A 17,538-nucleotide genomic window follows, 5' to 3' on the forward strand; every position below is an offset into this window, starting at 1 on the left:
TCAAGTCTTTTTTTTTTTTTTAACTTAAATGTATGTATTTATTTTGGCTGCGTTGGGTCTTCACTGCTGCGCATGGGCTTTCTCTAGTTGCAGCAAGTGGGCTCAGTAGTTGTGGCACACGGGCTTCAGTAGTTGTGGCTCACAGACTCTAGAGTGCAGGCTTGGTAGTTGTGGCGCACGGGCTTCGTTGCTCCGCGGCATGTGGGATCTTCCCGGACCAGGGCTCGAACCCGTGTCCCCTGCGTTGGCAGGCGGACGCTTAAGCACTGCGCCAGCAGGGAAGCTCTCAAACCTTTGACTTCATAATTCCTCTCTGACCCGAGTAGCCTCGTGGTTCACTCTGGTGAAGATGGTCTGCACAGCTGTTAGGAGCGTGCTGGGTGCGGGGACCAGCCTTGTGTCTATTCGCTGCCCCTCCGCGGTGTAACCGACTGTCCCCTTCCTTCCAGTGCCAGGACTACCGGGGCGGCGCGCTCGGCGGAGACCTGTGCGAGGACCTGTGCGTGGCGGGGCAGCTACGGTACCGGCGCTGCCTGTACTACGAGCGGGGCAAGAAGGTGCTGCAGGCTGACTGGCGCGGCCGGCCTGTGGTCCTCAAGTCCAAGGAGGAAGCCTTCTCCAGCTTCCCGCCGCTCGGCCTCCTGGAAGGCCAGCCCGAGGCCGGCGGCCAGGGCTTCCCGGAGGCAGAGCTCCTCCTGCTGGCGGCCGGGGAGGTCAAGAGCGCGCTGGGCCTGGAGCTGGCCGAGGGCGGCCTGGGGCGGCTGGGCCTGGGGCGGCGGGGGCCCCGGCTGCGGGGTCAGCTGGCCAGCCTGTGGGCGCTGCTGCAGCAGGAGGAGTTCGTCCTGCTCAGCCTGCTGCGGGGCCGCAGCCCGCACGCGCCGCCCGTGCTGGGCTCCTGCGGCCACTTCTACGCCGTGGAGCACCTGGCCGCGGGCAGCCCCCGCCTCCGGGCCCTCTTCCCCCTGGACGGCGCGGCCCGCGGCGGCCGGGCCCAGGCGCGCGCGCTCAGCGGCGTGGCGCTCAGCTTCCTGGACATGGTCCGCCACTTCGAGCACGACTTCTCGCACCGCCTGCACCTCTGCGACGTCAAGCCCGAGAACTTTGCCATCAGGAGCGACTTCACGGTGAGTGGCTGCGGCGTGTGTTTCGCCCGTGGAGGGCAGACTTGGGTCTGGGTGGTCCTAAACGAGGGGGTTTCTGAAATCAGGGGAGACCCTGCAGCGTTATGCAACCTTCTAGCCAGGACAACTCCGACCTGCCACACCTTCCGAGTGGGAATGACAGAATTTAAAGAACAGAGGCGCCTGCTCGGTGCCGAACTGGGAGGACGGCCGCGCGCAGCGGGAGGCGTGGTCTGTAGTCCTTAAGGGCTGCTCTGTTTTCTCCAAAGCGACTTCGCGTCTTCTTAGGGCTATTTTGAAAGCAAGCAAATTGTGCAGAAAACAGTCTTCAGGAGACAAGGAGCCTCGGAGGATGAGGAGAGAGGACGGCCTTTGGGGGCCTTTGTACAAAGGCTCCGTAGGGGGACACTGTTTTCAAGGTGTCCATGCTCTAGGATGATGGGCAACTTTTTCTAATACTTTCCTCTGGAGACGTTCTAGTTTCCCTTCTGTGGGTGAGACTTCTAGAGGGACAACTGGCGTTTTGGTGCCTCACACAAGGGAGAATCCTGCCCGGGTGGACACGTCAGCCTCTGCAGGCTCTGCAGAAGGCAGGTGAATGTTATGTCCCATTCCAGGCAGTGCAGGCCTACAAAGAAGGGACCGAGGTGGAGAAGCAGCAGCAGGAGGCCCGGGGCTCCGGGGTGGGATGCGGCCCTCTGTGTTTTAAAAGCAAGCCCTCCAGGTGATTCTGATGCACACTCAGTGTGAGAACTAGCAACTGACGGACCAGCAGGAGGGTTCCCCCTTTGGTCCGTGTTGCAGAGGGGAAGGAGCGCTGTCCTTCAGGTAACGTGTTAAGAACGGATGACTCGCAGTCATTCACTTTCTCGGGTCCCCCCTTGCAGGTCTTGAGCATCTGTCCAGCGGTTGCAAAAGAACTAGGAAAACATCTTTACTTCTTGCTCCCAAACTGTTGCCAGAAAGTGCTCTTTTCAAACAGATGATGTTTCCTGCTCTAGAGGCACACTTTTCAGTGGAGAACAAAATAATCCTCGTCAATCCGTTCTAGTCTGATGCTAGGACGATGTCTGAAGATGATGCAAGTTAGGTAATTTTGTGCAGGAAAAATTTTAGGATTCTCCCGATGTTATCTAAGAAACCTCAGGCAGGTTTTTCTGTTCATTTTGTTACTGTTCTTATTTTAGGTGCATAGAGTTATGCTTCCAGGAGCTGTAATCCATTCTACAGCACACACTAAAATTAAAAAATAAACCTGGCTCTTCCTGGGAGATGAACAGGGAACAATCAGAGCCAGAAGACAGAAGTAACAGGGAGCTGAAATTCCACCGGGGCCCAGGGGAAGCTGGGGAGATGGCCAGGAACTATCAAGTGTCTTGTAGCCCCCCAAAAAAATTATGAAAGACAACAGACTCATTAGCACAGCCTCATATATTTCTAGTGTATTAACAAGTATAAATAATGAAATGAGCTATTTCTTTTGTCTGAATAATAAGACAGGAAAAATTGATTAAAATGATAATTTCTGTTTGCAGAGCCTGGATTAGTAATTAGACAAGGCTGTTAAATAGGGGAAAGTTCCCTGTTCTTTATTTTCATTATTCTCCACATATTTTGAAATAAAGTATTTTTCCCTCCTCTGTTTTACTGGATAATCCCCAAGAAGCTTTACTGCATTCTGGCATCAATCTTGAAGGAAAAAACAGAAACAACAACCTGGGAATGTGCCTCCTGACTTTGCAGAGAACGGAGATGTAAATGAACACTTTTTTGAGACGCTACCAAAGGGAGAAGGCCGATATTTTGAGGTTGATCTGTGAAGGCTTGTGAAATGCCACAGACTCCATTAACCTCATCGAGTCTTCTAATAGCTCTTTAATACCTTGAAGCTATACACTGCTTGATTTGGGCAGAGTCCAGGTTTTCTCAGGTTTGAGCTCATCTTTTTTTTTTTTTAAATTCAGGTGGTGGAAGAACATCTGCATAATTTAGACATTATTCTTTTTCTGGTTTTGAAGTCTATTTGGGCTGACGCTAGGAAGATAAATCTGAAATTCCAGGGGCTCATCACATTTTCACGCTGATAGTGGGACTTAGTTTTTGATGCTGCTGGACCAGGGTCCATATGTATCGACCCTAATTTAAGAACTTTGGCTTTGCCACTCCCTGCACTCCCCCAGCTCCCCACAGCTGGAAACCAGTCACCTCAGGTAACAGACAGCATAAATAGACGACCTACGTACTGCCCACCCCACTCTCACCATCACACCCTCCACCTGTCCCTTGAATGTAGTTTTCTTTTGTTGCTTATATTCATAGGTATAGATTGTCTGTGTCTCACAGCTTTTGTGTTCCTGAGCCTTGAATGTCAGAAACCAAAGTGATAAAGCAACAGAAGGGGAAACCAATTCATTTTAAAGATATTTCAGAGATTCAACTTTTAAATCTGAGAAAACTTTTAAAGATGAAAAGTGATACTAGTTCCACATTCTAGGCTTTCACTGGTGACCACAAAGGTCCTTTTTGCAGTTAAAGCCTTGCCATACCATCTATGCCGGTGGCTTGTATGTCCCCAGCACAACCTGGCCCCTCTTCCCTGCTGGTAGATTTCTGTGACCCCTGAAGTCTGTGACACTTGCACCTGCAAAGGGGAACAGGGCTGGGGTGATACTGCAGGGCTCCCTCTGTGTTGCGGCCTTGGGGGTCCTCTTGAGAGGCGTGTGCTGTTTCAATTACAGGTGGTGGCTATTGACGTGGACATGGCCTTTTTTGAACCTAAAATGAGGGAAATTCTTGAGCAGAACTGCACGGGAGATGAAGACTGCAATTTCTTTGACTGTTTTTCAAAGTGTGATTTGCGAGTGCACAGGTGTGGAGCCCAGAGAACCAACAGCAACCTGCAGGTGAGCAATGCTGCTGTCCTCTCTGGGTGGGGGGGGACCCTGTCCTCTCCGGGGGGGGGGACCCTGTCCTCTCTGTGGGGGGGACCCTGTCCTCTCTCAGGGGGGACCCTGTTCTCTCTGGGTGCCTCTGCCTGCCACACTGTGACATCCCGGTGATGTAGCGGAAGGTCATTACCCTTGCCATGTCACCTGGGCTCGATGTGTCCAGTAAGGGCAGGGATGGTGGGAGACAGGGATCATTTGTTCTTAGTCGTCTACCCCGGAGGTTGTCGGCCAAGTGACCCCATGGGGCTAATGCATGGTGCTCCCAGCACAGCCTTTACTGGGTCCCCCAGAGCCATGGGGACTTGGGTAGCCCTTCTCTCTAGGTCTAATTTCTGCATCTACACACACACACACACACACACACACACACACACACACACACACACACACCCAGAATGAGCACCCAGAGACTGATTCACCAAGGATAAATCTAGAAAAAGGACAAAGCAGTCCTGAAAACTGGCCAAACCAGAGAGGGTGGGCGACACCACAGATCCAACAGGCAAGGGGTTAGGCCAGCAGGTGGTTAATAGAAGGAGAAAGTGCATGGGTCCCACATCCAGGAGACCAGTGACAAGTAGGAACCCATCCTGGCTTCCAGCTCTAGGATCCAGTCTAGAGTGAGGGAGACCCAGATGTGGGGCTGGAGAACCCTGCACTAGGAGGACATCTCCCCTCTTCCGGCAGAAGCTCCCTCCGGCCCTCACTCCAGGCCCTCAGGTGGGTGTGGATGAGCTGGGCTCACAGGTGCTGACCACAACCAGGAAGAGGTCATAGCAGGGAAGCTGGGCGCACCTCCACCACCGCTGATCTGTGCTCTAGCCTCAGCCTTCCTAGTGTTCCATTCTCCTAGCCGGTCCACTCCGCAGTCTCACCTCCACCGCAGTCTGTGTACAATCCTCCAGCCCATAAGGCCAATATAACCCCGGTGCACACCTGGTGATGGGGCCAGAGCCTGAGGCTGAGTCACGCCAGCACAGAGGACTGACCTGGGGAGACCTGGACAGCTGTGTAGTTAACCTGGCGGTCCTGGACCAGGCCGAACAAGGCCCTGGCTCGGCAGCCTCTACAACTTAACGTGGACTCACACCCTCGGTGGGTCTGCAGCGCAATCGTTCTTCTCCAGATGTGGGAACAACATGCTTTCGCTAGAGCATCAACCACCCTGTGACCTCAAACCACAAAGTGGAAACACTAACACCTGCCCTCTGCAGCATAACTGGAGACTAGGGTTGTATCCTTAATATATAAACGGCTCTTACAGAGCCGTTAAGCGGTGAGAGGTACACACACACAAAACTGGCAAGAGAAGAACATATGACAGATACACGGGAGCTGAAGTGCAGACGGACAGAGAACCTGGAAAATATTTAATCTTACTATTCAAAGACATGCAAGTTAAAACCCAGCGATAATAATTTTTTACCTTTAACTATTGGGAATAGTTGTTAAAATGCTATTAACAGGTGAGGCTTCAGAGAAATAGAGGTAAGAGTCTGTATTGTTAACGTGATTGTGAAATTCTACATCCCTCTGGAGGGTGCATGACTGTTGGAAATACTCTCTTTAGCTGAGCAATTTCATTTGTGCACCTTTTCTGATTATTGCCTTTGAATAAAGACCTAGAAATGAAATTTCGCTTCCTTTAAGGATATGAGAAAATATGAAGCATTCATTAAGCGAAAAATGCAGGTTACAAATCAGTATTTACCCATGATCTCATTTTCGTTAAGTAGTACGTGATTGGGAAAGAAGATATGAAAACGTCAAAAGCAATTACTTACAGATGATAGGATTACAGATAATTTTTATTTTCTTCCTTTTGCCCTATATTTTATAAATTTTCTACGGTGGCATGTATTACTTTTCTAACTTACACTTTGACTCAAAAAAAAAAAATCCCTGCCCTGCATCAGTTGATTGACAGATCAAAGGAATAGAATTTTTAAAAATTGCAGAAGTATACCTAATGACATATGGGTATTCAGTATGTTATAAAGGCAGCCTCTCAGGCCAGTGAGAGGGAAGCTGGGTTATACAGTGAGTGGTGCTGGTAAAGTGGGTATTCAGGAACAACAAATGATCACATTAACTCCTGGTCCACTCCTTATATCAAACTAAACTTCAGACGGCTCAAATACTTACACCTAAAAAATGGAATCCTGAATGTTCCAGAAAAAACTGGGAGAATTTAAAGTACTACCCTAGAGTTCGGAAGGCCTTTCTGAGTACAGAACAAAGTTCAGAGGCTATAAGAGGAACAACTGACACATTTAACAATTAAAAAAAAAATCCACATGGCAAAAACAAAACAAAGTTACAAAAAATATGAGCAAATTTAAAGGTTAAATGAGAAAATTGGCAAAATATTTGCAACTGCTCTTACAGACGAGGAGCATAGAGGACAGAGACAGCCCTTATCTGTCTGAGACTCAGAGCTGCTGAGACTCACGGCATCCCCCAGCATCGTCCTTGGCTCACGGTAACCCCACATCCCAGGGGCAGCGTCTAGTGATTGGTCAGTGGGGAGGGGGGAAATGCCAAGCCCAGCCCCCTGGCCTCTATAAGGAAAACTCTGTAGGCCATTCCAGTACCAGAAGTTTTCCTTCTCCCTTAGTTCCATGGAAAGATGGTTCCTGAGAACGACCCTCAATAAATCCCTGCATGCAAACCTCCACCTTACAGTCTGCTCCCCAGGAAACCAATCTAAGCAGGGGGTTAATGTCCTTAATATATAAAGAGCATTTACATATCAATATGAAAAAAGTTAACAATCTGATGGAAATGTGGGCAAAGAACATCACCTTGACCACTCACTGGAAAGGAAGCACAGATACTTTCAACCTGACTGATAAGAAGAGCAATACAAATTAAACCATTTTCATTCATCAGTTAACAAAAAAGAAAGACGACACGTGTTGTTGAGGGCATTCTTGTCATACGCTGCTATGACAGTGTAACTCGGTACAACTTTTATGGGGTCAATCTGGCAATATCTATCAAAACAACAAATATGCATACCCCTTGGCCCAGAAATTTCATTTCCAGAAATTTAGTCATATGCAAAATGAAAAAGATATCTGCAAGTTAGGTACTGAAGCACTTTTCATAATAGCAAAAGTTAGTGAACAACCTAAATTTCCACCAATAGGGAACTAGCTAAATAATTTATGATATGCATTTGAGGTACAGCCATTAAAACAAATGGAATATCCTTATAAGGACTGATTTGGAAGGCTCTCCCTTATATTTCGTTAAATGGGAACGGAAGCTACAGAACAGTGTGTGCAATATACTCCCATCCATGTAAAGTAAAAGAAAAAGGAAATGCATGTATATTTATAGTCTCTCCAGAAGGACATTCAAGGGAGTGGTTGCCTCTCAGAGCCAGGAGCCGAGTGTCTGGTTATGAGGAGTGGGATGGAGACTTACAGCCTATCTTTTGGGACATTTTCCATGTTTGCCCCTGAAAATGTATTATCAACTCAAAAGAGAAATAAGATAATTTGTTTTTAAACAGAATCCTTAGTCTTGCAGAGGTTGGGAAACACAAGTCAAAATTATAGAAACAGTAGCTCTATAAAATTGAGGCATTTGTTAACTGAGTCTAATATAAAGTGTGACATAGGAAAATGGAGCAGAATATTAACTATGCAGCGCTCCATCCAACAGGGAGGAAACCATGACGGCTGTAAAACAGACAGTGTGTTTAAATGGAGAATTTAAAGAGATCTTCAGCCTCAGTGAACTTCATACCCAAGGAGAACTAAAGGCTGTGAGATAGTGGCTTAATTTTTACTTCTCCTAAAATAAAACTCTCAAAGCCTCCTCAGAAAGAGTCTGCAGCCTTTCCCTTCCAAAATACCTTTTTTTCAGTGAGCCTCAAAGTACTATCACGTTTGCATACCCCTCGTCACCAGCGTGTCCTGGGGCCCTCAGGACAACCCTGCCAGGTGGCGATGACTGTCACCGTGACCAACCTATGGATAAGAAAGCGCGCCCTCAGGGGTGCGGTGATGGCGGGGCTGGCAGGCTTGGGCCTGCCCAGGGCCCACTCCTTATGCAGCAGCTCCCGCCTGTGACTTTCTGCTGCAGTGTCCTCAGTCCTTTCGGAGTGTCACCCGGAGCTTCCCCCTCGGCATTTCCACCACAGCCGGGGTGGCCTTTTCCCCGCTGGGCGGGTTAGGGTCCAGGAAGGGCCCTTCCAGGAGGCCCCCGGGCCTGAGCTGACCGCCCCCTCTCGCCCTCCCCCAGGTCGTCTGCGACAAGATCCTCCGCCACTGGTTCTCCTCGCCCCGCGGCAGCCCCGCCGTCTCGGCCCCGCTGCGGCGGCAGCTGCGGGCGGCGGTGCTCGAGTGCGCGGCCCCGGGGGCCCAGGGCGCGGCGCCCCGCGTGCTCGCGAAGCTGCGGCGCCTCCTCCAGGCCGCGCTGCGGGAGCTGCGAGAGGACGAGTAGCCGCGGCCCCCGCGCGGTGAGGGAGCGCGTCTGCGGCGCGGATAAGGGCCTCGGGGACGCTTACTGTGTGCGGAGGGGGCCGCCCGGCGCTGTTCGTCCCTCAGCCACCTCCTCCCTCTGCTCTGAGGAACCCTCCGGGCCTCGCCCGTCACCCCTTCGAAGTGACACAAGGGAGGGGGTCCCGGCGCCGGGTTCTCGGAAGGAGGCTCCGCTGTGCTGGAGCAAGAGCCCCGCCGGCGCCCTGCAGACGTCACCACGTCACAGAGCGCACCTGCGTGTGCGCACACGCGCATGCGCGAGGGTGAGTGCGCACGTGGCCGTGAAAGTTGCGCAGGTGTGTGGACGTGTGTGCACGCGTGTGTGAGCGGGTGAGGGTGTGGGCCCTGTGCGCCTCCGGGCGGGGAAGTTGCCTTCTCTGGCGTAACCACTGGCACCGCAGGCCTCGCTAGCAGAGAAGAGTCATCTTGCTTTTGGAATTGAAAACAATAAAAAACCCAAGTCTCATCTCTGGGAGCTGTAGTTTGTACTGGCAAGGGTGTGAAAGCACAGTTTACAGTGTTTTTCATTTTGAGGAATGAATGGATTTTACGGATTGTAACATCGCTTTTAGGGAGCACTTCATCTCTTATCACAGTACATCCTCCCTGGGAGCAGGGGTTGCAGGCTTGGTGAATTCAAGGCAGAGCCAGGGCCAGGTGGCCTGTGCTCAGTGCCTGTCTGTGACCCGGCGCCTCTCTGCCGCTCCAGTGAAGACCAGGCCGCAGGCCCCGTGTCACCTGTTGGCAGAATTGTTTCCAAGGCGTTCCCGATGCTGTGGCTCTGCTGCAAGAGAGCAAACGGGAGGAAACCGCATGCTGGTCACTCCCCGGGTCGGGCACGTGGAGCCGGCCAGAGGTCTGTCCACCTTGGGGGGACACAGCCCAAGTCCACATCTGGGGAGGGTGAGAGCTCAGCAAACCACCACAGGCCACCCTCAAGGTAAACCCAGAAAGACGCCAAGAGAGGATTAGGGATTCTGTTGATGGTTTACAAACAGGAGAAGACAAATTAATCTGAAGTTTTAAAATATCACAAATTGACAAATTCCAAGTATTTCTTTTTTCCTTGCCCAAACCCCTTCTGATGCAGACAAAGAGCAATTGCCTGTGTATGCTGGTTCAGCTGCATCTCCACTCACCCAGAGGAAGGACGTGTGGGGGGTGTAGTCTAAGGCCCCCCAGTTCTAACTCTGTGACTCCCCACACTCTGGTTGGAAGGACCCCTCCCCTCCCCCATCACCACTGGCATTTTCCACATGACTGAATTTCATCAATGGCCTCCTCTAAACAAATATATGAACGACCCACTCTGCCTAGCAGGCAGTAAAAATCCACGTCTGTCATTTTTGTGGCAGAAGTAAACTAAAACTAAAGTTTGAGCGCAGGCCCTGGATTAGTAGATTCTAAAAGAAAAAGAGAATTGGCTGCGGTGTTCCCAGCGGAGGCGTGTTGCACCTGAGCTGTGCTATTCGAAGTTGTGTCTGCAGTGGTGAGGGTCTTAACGAGCCTCCGGGCCCTCGGGGCAGGTTCTCTTTCTGAGCCAAAGGTTCCCACAAAACCAGTGAGAAATAGACGGCCAGGGAGGGAGGCGCAGGGGCTTTGCGGTCTGTGCCCTCAAAACAGTCGTCTTTTGCATCGTGAGGGCACATGGGTCTCCTGTGGTTGCCCTGGGGTTACAGCCCTTCCTTGGCCTTTGAGCTAACCGCCCAGGCAGCGGAGGGAAAAGGTTCCTTTTCACTTCAACCAGAATGGAAACAAATGTTTCTGTTTGTCATGGAGGCTGTGCAATATGTAATTACCCAACACAATAGTGTTTTTATTGTTGAAAATTGCAGTTATTCCTTCCCCTGCTGTCTGACCACCCATCTCACACACAAACACACACAGACACACACCACGCCCCTTTCCCATCCCACCTGGAGAATTCCCTCTATGGCAGTATCTCTTAGACTGGGGTGAAGTTCAGGTTTTGTTTTTTTTTCAATTTTCAAATACTTGCAAAATAATACTTTTATATAATACAATAAACAAACACTGTATCTGTATTTAATATTTTCAATGTGACAAGTGAGATTCTTTCTTGCTTATCTGATTAAACCACCACCATATTTGTAGGGGAAATGTCTCCCTAAATATTTCTATGTTTTGTTTTAATAACATGCATAGTAGACAAAACACACTCAGTACTGTGTGGACGGGACTCGAAGAGATTATAAAGTGAGCTCAGCAAGCACGGTTTATTCCTTTTAAAGTTTTATCCAAATTAAAGCAAGTAAGTGCTTTATTCATTTATAAACCCTCATCAGAAGTCAATTTTCACAATTTATCTTAATAAATGACAGTTAAAATGATCTTTTGATGAAATGATTCCAGATTTTATGCCCTGTTGGATTACAGGTGACAAACCTTAACTGCACAGAAATTGTAGGCAGCTCAGGCCACATGCTATGACTGCATGATGCCTGAACTGTTCCACGAGGCGTGGACGATGTCAAGTGGCCACAAATGTTTCTAACCCTCCTCTCAGTTCTTATCTCCTCACAGGAAGTGAGTAGCAAGCAGTTCACAGATGTGCCACCTCCAAGAAGTCCTCTAGGCTTGCCTCCCATGGGTCTGCCCCCATGTTCGGCACCAGCCATCTGGGAACACCCAGGACAAACGCCTAGCATTTTAACTTAAATTATTGGAAGAGCAGCTATTTTAAAAACTTGATTTGGAAGCTGTTTTTTGAGCAGCTGGGGTGGGAGAGTTAGGCTGGAAATTTCTGAAACCAAGGAACATAAAGAAACTGTAACATTTACTGTGCTAGTAACTGCAGTGTAGGGGAAAAACGCCACTCTGGCTCTGTAACATACGTGATTTCTCCCACCTTTTGGGTCCTGAAATCTGTGTTGAAGACGTTGATTCTTGACTTTGGCCTCAATCTTACTCCTTGTGTTTTTCCAGTGGACTGTATTTCATTGCTCTTAAAGATCGCTGAAATGAAGCTTCATGAGAAATCCCATGGGAAAATGTTAAGAGCAGATACATTTGCTGGGCCCACTTTGAGTCCCTTGGTGGGGCACCTGATGGGTGAGGAGTTCCGGTTTTTCTTCCTGTCTTTGGGAAAAGTCTCCATGAGCCCCCTTCTCTCTGCTTCTTCCTCGTGGTGCTCTGGGTTCAGCCTTTCTCCCTTTCCTCTTCTAAAACTGCCAGCATCCCCTGTATTTCCCACGAGTCTATGGTATTTTGTTATAGCAGCCTGGGCTGACTAAGAGGACTGCCCTGCCCTGCACGCTGCCCTGGACGCTGTCCTTGACCCTCCCTGAGAGCGGTGGGCTCAGCAGTGCCGGGGTGCGTGGCAGAGAGCCTGCTAGGGTGTGAGCAGAGCAATGCCGGAGCTGCCAGGGTCTCCAACTCCCACTTACCTGTGAGTGCCCAAGGTGCCTCCTGGGCAGAGCTGCTGATACTGGCATTGGCCGTGAAGAAGGGAGCCAGCTGCTCCCCAGTTAGTCTGAGCCGGTGGGAGGGGTGCCTGTGGGAACAGTCTCTCCCTCACCTCCTAGGGCCCGCTTCCCAGTGCAGACAGCGCGGACGCCCAGCTAGCATCTGTGCCTCCGCGTGTTGGGAGGCTCTGACCCTGCGAAGGCCTCCGTGCGCAGCTGCTTTCCTGCAGTGTCCGTTTGCTCTCAGTGCCCTGAGCTTAATGCTTCAGAAAGACACTGTAGCCAGCGCTGTGTGCAGGGATCAGGGAGGTGCTTGTGGCACCTCGTGGTTAAGAAACTAAACTGGGGTATTTGGGCTCACTTGGTTGCTTTGTCCTTTATTTTCCCCAATAGAAACCTGAGAGGAGGAATGGAATGCATTGTAGTTATGAAGCAAGAGTCAGGACAGATGGTCAGTTCTGATGTTCAAGATGTACTAACTTGAAAAGTACACAATTAAAGCATTTACCGAGCCGTTTTATGGAAAGGGATGTGCTTAATGGAAATCACAACTGCCTTGGCAACTGCAAGGTGATTGCTCAGCACACTTCTGGAGAACAAGGAAACAAAGCACATTTAGAGAACTTTCTGGAGAAAAGCACTGTGAGAAACACCCCACTCTGCATTTTTATGTTGTTCCAAAGCAGCTTGTCATCTGGATAGGTTTTCACAAGAGGAGTGAATTCTCTCTTAGCCGCTTTAAATTATTTTCTCTCTTTAGGCCCAGCTTTATTTTATTGCTGTGTGTCAGGATATACAAACTGACCTGGCATTTGAATGAAAGTAAGTACGTGCTCCCGAACTTGGAGCCAGAAGCCTGGGGTTAAGGTTCTGGTTCTCATGCTAACTAGTTGTGTAACTTTAGGTGAGGCGATTACCTTCTGCCTCAATTTTCTCACCTGCAAAATGGGACATAAATGTTCTTCAGGGAACTGAATGAGATAAAGTAGGTGAAAGAGTCTGTGAACTTGGCAGGGTAGATTCATGCACAGATGCAAATGTTTCCCTGTAAAAAATATCTGCATTTTCATCCATTTTCTGGCCCATGCTGCTGAAGAGGGCTCCCCAAAGAGCAGGACAGAGCAGAAGGGGGTGGAGGCCGGTGGGGTCTGCTGGATGTGGCCCTTTGTGGGGCTGGCTGGAGCAGAGCTGGGAAAAGGCATTCATTCCTTGATAGGCATAGAAAGCATCTCTACTTACCGCTATTTTTTAAACCCCCCAAAGTCAGTTTTTCTCTCATCTTTTCAGTTTGCAACTGAAAGAACTCTTTCTCTTGTGTCAAGAGTAAGGCCTGGCTCATAGAAGTCACGCTGAAAGTGTAGCTGGTTACGAGTATGATTCGATCACTATTACAACTTCTACAAAAGCCACTCGTACTGCAACTACGAAGGAGAACTGGCCCCAGACAATCCTGGAGGGAAGAATTCTACTTTGGACCCAGTCTGGCGCAAAGCAGGGTCTCAGTCACAAAATTCTGCTGACAGAGACATTGGAACCTCTGCCACCATGGCAGCTCCATCTGAACGAGATGGGTTGACAGAAAACTGTGGAGTAGTGATTCTCTGGGAGTCGTCCCAGAATCATCTGGAGGCTTCTTCAAAGTGAAAATTCCTGCGTCTGGAATCAGGGTCTCTGGGGCTGAGGCTGCCTCCAGCCCCCATGATTTCCGATGCACCCCAAAGGCTTGAGGATAGCTTCTAAGTCTATCGTTGCGGAGGCCGTTACCAGTTGGCTCCCAGGGGCCTTGGCTGGAGTGTGATGCCTACAGAAGGTCTTTCCTCCAGCAAGCTCCTCTGAGCTGCAGGGCGTTGAGTCAGTTTTTCTACAAAGGATCATCTTTACATAAAATAATGGCCTGCTGACCAATCACTTTTGCGTAATAGACACGGAGGTACGACTTCTGTCCTTCCAGCTTCGATTCCTTAACACCAACTGCCACCAGCCCGTTTACCAAACTCCCAACTGGTGGTCCAGAAGCACCGCGCCCTGGCCCTTCAGCTGCCTGCCCTGGCCCTTCAGCTGCCTGTCCTGGCCCTTCAGCTGCCTGTCCTGGCCGAGGAGGTGCCGCTTTGTCCCCGTTTCGTTGGGAAGCGCCCCCTCTGACCACTCCTTGCTCCCTCCCTCTCACAGCCCTAAGAGAATGCCCCTTGCTCAGGGCCAGGACAGAAAAGGTGCAGGCACCCACGCGCTGTGTGATTGCTAGCTGAGAAAGGTTCCCCCCAACTCCACTGAGATCGTGCTAACTCACTTACTCTCTCTCACTCCACCTTTGTTGCCGAAGCTTGACGTGCCCTGAAAGAAATCTCTGGCCTGGGACGAGCAGAGTCTAGGACACTTACCAGCTGTCACATTTAAAAACACATCTCAAGAAACTGCATGACTGTTTTCAATGGCTGTGGAAGGGTTCTCCCTGGTGCTTTGGCTCCCCTTCTTCTTAGCAGGACCACGTTTCCTCCCTCACATTTCTGAAGACTGTGGGCGTTTTGATTTGGTTTTCCAGTGGTGATGATGAGAAACTCAGGGCCATTCATCCCTTCTCACCTGTTCCTTTCCTGCGCAGGGTACCTGTGGGTGTTCTAGAAATATCTGCCTATCTGGAGAGGACCTGGCTGACCTGGATCCTCGCCTTCCTTCAAACCACGTCTTGCAGGCACCGCAGGGTTTCAGAGCCGGAAAGAGTGGGCTGGGCTCTGCTTGTTAGCAGTGCTTCGTATTGCGTCATCACACTGCTTCCCCGAACGGAAGGCGTATCATCCCCAAACCTCCTTTCTCCAGACTCTTAGGCACTTTCAAAACTTCATTCTTTGCTACTGTTCTCCTTCTCTCTAAGCACTTTTCCTTTTATCCTCTCCAGCCTCCTGACAGGCCTTTGAAGGCAGGGAGAAGAAACTGGAGACGTCTAACAAGGAGGCATGTCATTCCGAGAAAGCTACAAAAGTCTCCAAATTAGTGCTTTTTGAATCAATACTTTGACTCACTATAAAGAATTCCTGCTTACCTTCTGCTCCTGCCACATCTTTAATATTGCTGTTTCCTCTGAAAATACTCGGCTGAACCCCCTGCAAGCCGGCCTTCCCCAGAGCCCCCCGGGACCCTGGGCCCTGTGGGTGCTCTGCTGTGCAGAGACCAGGGGACTCGGGGGCTGCCCTGTGAGGGGCAGCCTCTCTGTGGGCGGTGGGGCTGGGTCCCTGGGAGGGGAGGGGAGACCGCATCCCACGAGCACAGCTTCTCGGGGTCAGGGCGCTTGCAGCAGCAGAGGGGCCGAGGGGCCCTCTGGTCCCTCGTCCTTGCAGAGAGTCCTGTTCCATGGGTGTTAACGCTGTAGGCTTTCAGTTCTAGGAGGGCAAAGTACAAAGCGTTTACAGGCAATTCTGATTTATTGCGTTTCTTTCCCACACGTTCTGTGCAGTTCTGTGCACCTGGGACCTCGCCTCATACCCACACGTTTTCCTAAAGGAGGCCAATGTCTACAGCAACGCTTGAGAAAGAAAGAGGCAAAGAGCAGGCAGGAACGTGTAGCTCGGACTTGACAAGTAAAATCGATGCACTCCATAGGTTCTTTTCTTGTGGTAAATATACATAACATAAAATTTACCATTTTCAGGTGTACCGTTCAGTGGCATTATGCACACTGACGATGCTGTATGACCGTTCCTGTCTGCAAATTGAGACTCGTGCCTGCTCTGGGGCTGCTGGGCCGAGGCAGTGTGGACCCTGGCTTGGTGGGGACTCTGCACACAGCAGTGGCTCCTGTGACCCTCCCTGACACCCACTGTAGAGCAGGGTCCCGCGCCATGTGGGTGCTCTGCGAACATGGGCTTATTTAATTCTCATCTCAACACTGAGGCTGGAACGAGCTCGTGTTAGAGATGCGAGAACAATATGTGAGGTCAAATCCGAATTCTGTCCAAGGCAGAAAACCCTCAGTCTTTTGACCTTGGCCATCACTGGACAGAGATCAAACGCTTCATCAAACTCCACCTACGTGTCATGCGTGGGGCTTCCAGTACTTCAGGGAGCTCCAGGGGCCTCTGAGCTGACTGCGAGTAAACGCTTCGCTCAGGGGCCGCTCTTGCAGGGGGACCAGCAGAATCTCTCTGCATCTCCAGGACGTTTAGGGCGCTCAGGGCGCTAGGAGCACCGTTGCTGAGCCCAAACTCCTGGCAGGTCTAGGATGCAGGCTTGGACCGACCACCAAGCTTGGAAGGACGGGGCTGGCAAAGAGTGAAGACCCCAGAGTGGCCCTGCACGGACGACCCAGTGGCATGCACGGAGGAGGTCTGTGTCTGCAGGACGCAGGCTCCCTCGGGCTGGCATGCTTAGCAGGACCAGGCGGGACCTTGCAAAATCATGCCCCTTTTATCCCGTTTGCATCCACCAAGTTCTCTGCACTCACTCACAGCACCATAGCTTCTTACATGAGAAGAAAATGTCATAGCAGCAACAGCGCCTGACATTGTTTCAGCACTAACTATGGGTCAGGCACTAAGTAAACACCTCACATGTGTTATGTCATCTAATCATCTCGATTCTAACAGGGATGGATGACTAACATGCACATAACCCAGACTTGCGGCCTAGGGTGTAGAAAGGCCAATAATTTGCCTGAATTCACGCAGCTGGTACACGATTGGGGTTGATGCCTGGGCCCCAGGCTGTCCGGCTCCAAGGCTTTCAGACTGAGCAGCAATCATTGCCAGATGCTGCTCCTGAGATGATGGGGTTCGACCTTCTCATCAGAAAACAAAGGAATGACAGGCCCAAGTGTGACTGGCCCATGATCAAGGACTGAGAGCTCTACCGTGTGCGATGCTTGCCTTCCCAGCCTCAGTTGGCAGGAAGAAAACCAGGTGGTATGGATAACTGTAGCGATCGTACCATGTGATTTTGGTTCTGAGTCCTCTCCCATGGAATCTGGGCTTCTAGGGGCCTCCCCGTTCTCTTTGAAGGCTGGGACGTTCTCTTGCTGCTTCTGCTCATCACGGCCCCTCTCACCACTGCGTCTTCAGTTGCCTCTGGCCCTGCCCCTCTGTCCGGGATGGAGAGCACCGAGGACAGGACACAATTAGGCGTCGTGATCCAGGTACCAGGTCATTAAGATGGGACTGTGGTCCCGGGAGCTCAGAGTGTAGGACAAAGCACATAGCCTGGAGCTGCAGCATAAGGTTCCAGGGTTAAGAGCGGATCTCCCCAAGTGGTGTATTGAGGCGGGGTTGCCAGTTTGTCCTGCTGGGGTGGAGAAGCATCATCACTCCAAGTGGGTTTTGAAAGATACTGACAGATGGACAGTAGGAGTAGGACCACGGCCAGGGGCAGCTGTGCTGTGGTGAACACAGGGTACACGATGAGGCCCCTCTCCCAACATGACGGGCCCCCCACTCCCGGGCTCTGTTTGGAAGAGTCTGAGAGAAACGGGGGAGGGGATGCCCAGTGCAGGTGGAGTTCTGTCTAATTCTAGAGGAGATGCCTTCTTTGAAAGAACAATCGATTCCCTCCTACTTATTAGTGAGGG

At 50.8% G+C, this 17,538-nt stretch overlaps 1 protein-coding gene across 2 annotated transcripts in view; it reads left to right on the forward strand.

The window, feature by feature from the left end:
- The window catches only part of DIPK1C (divergent protein kinase domain 1C), a 28,161-nt gene extending 19,133 nt beyond the window's left edge, over positions 1-9,028 (forward strand). For both annotated transcript variants that reach the window (XM_060120657.1, XM_060120658.1), the window contains exons 2-4: positions 450-1,124; positions 3,860-4,024; positions 8,324-9,028. In XM_060120657.1, coding sequence (XP_059976640.1) covers positions 450-1,124; positions 3,860-4,024; positions 8,324-8,524 — 1,041 coding nt within the window. In that variant the 3' untranslated portion in view covers positions 8,525-9,028. The remainder of the gene's footprint in view (positions 1-449; positions 1,125-3,859; positions 4,025-8,323) is intronic.
- The last annotated feature ends 8,510 nt before the right edge of the window (positions 9,029-17,538 follow it).

This window comes from Lagenorhynchus albirostris, chromosome 14 (genome assembly GCF_949774975.1).
Source record: "Lagenorhynchus albirostris chromosome 14, mLagAlb1.1, whole genome shotgun sequence".
Taxonomy (NCBI): domain Eukaryota; kingdom Metazoa; phylum Chordata; class Mammalia; order Artiodactyla; family Delphinidae; genus Lagenorhynchus; species Lagenorhynchus albirostris.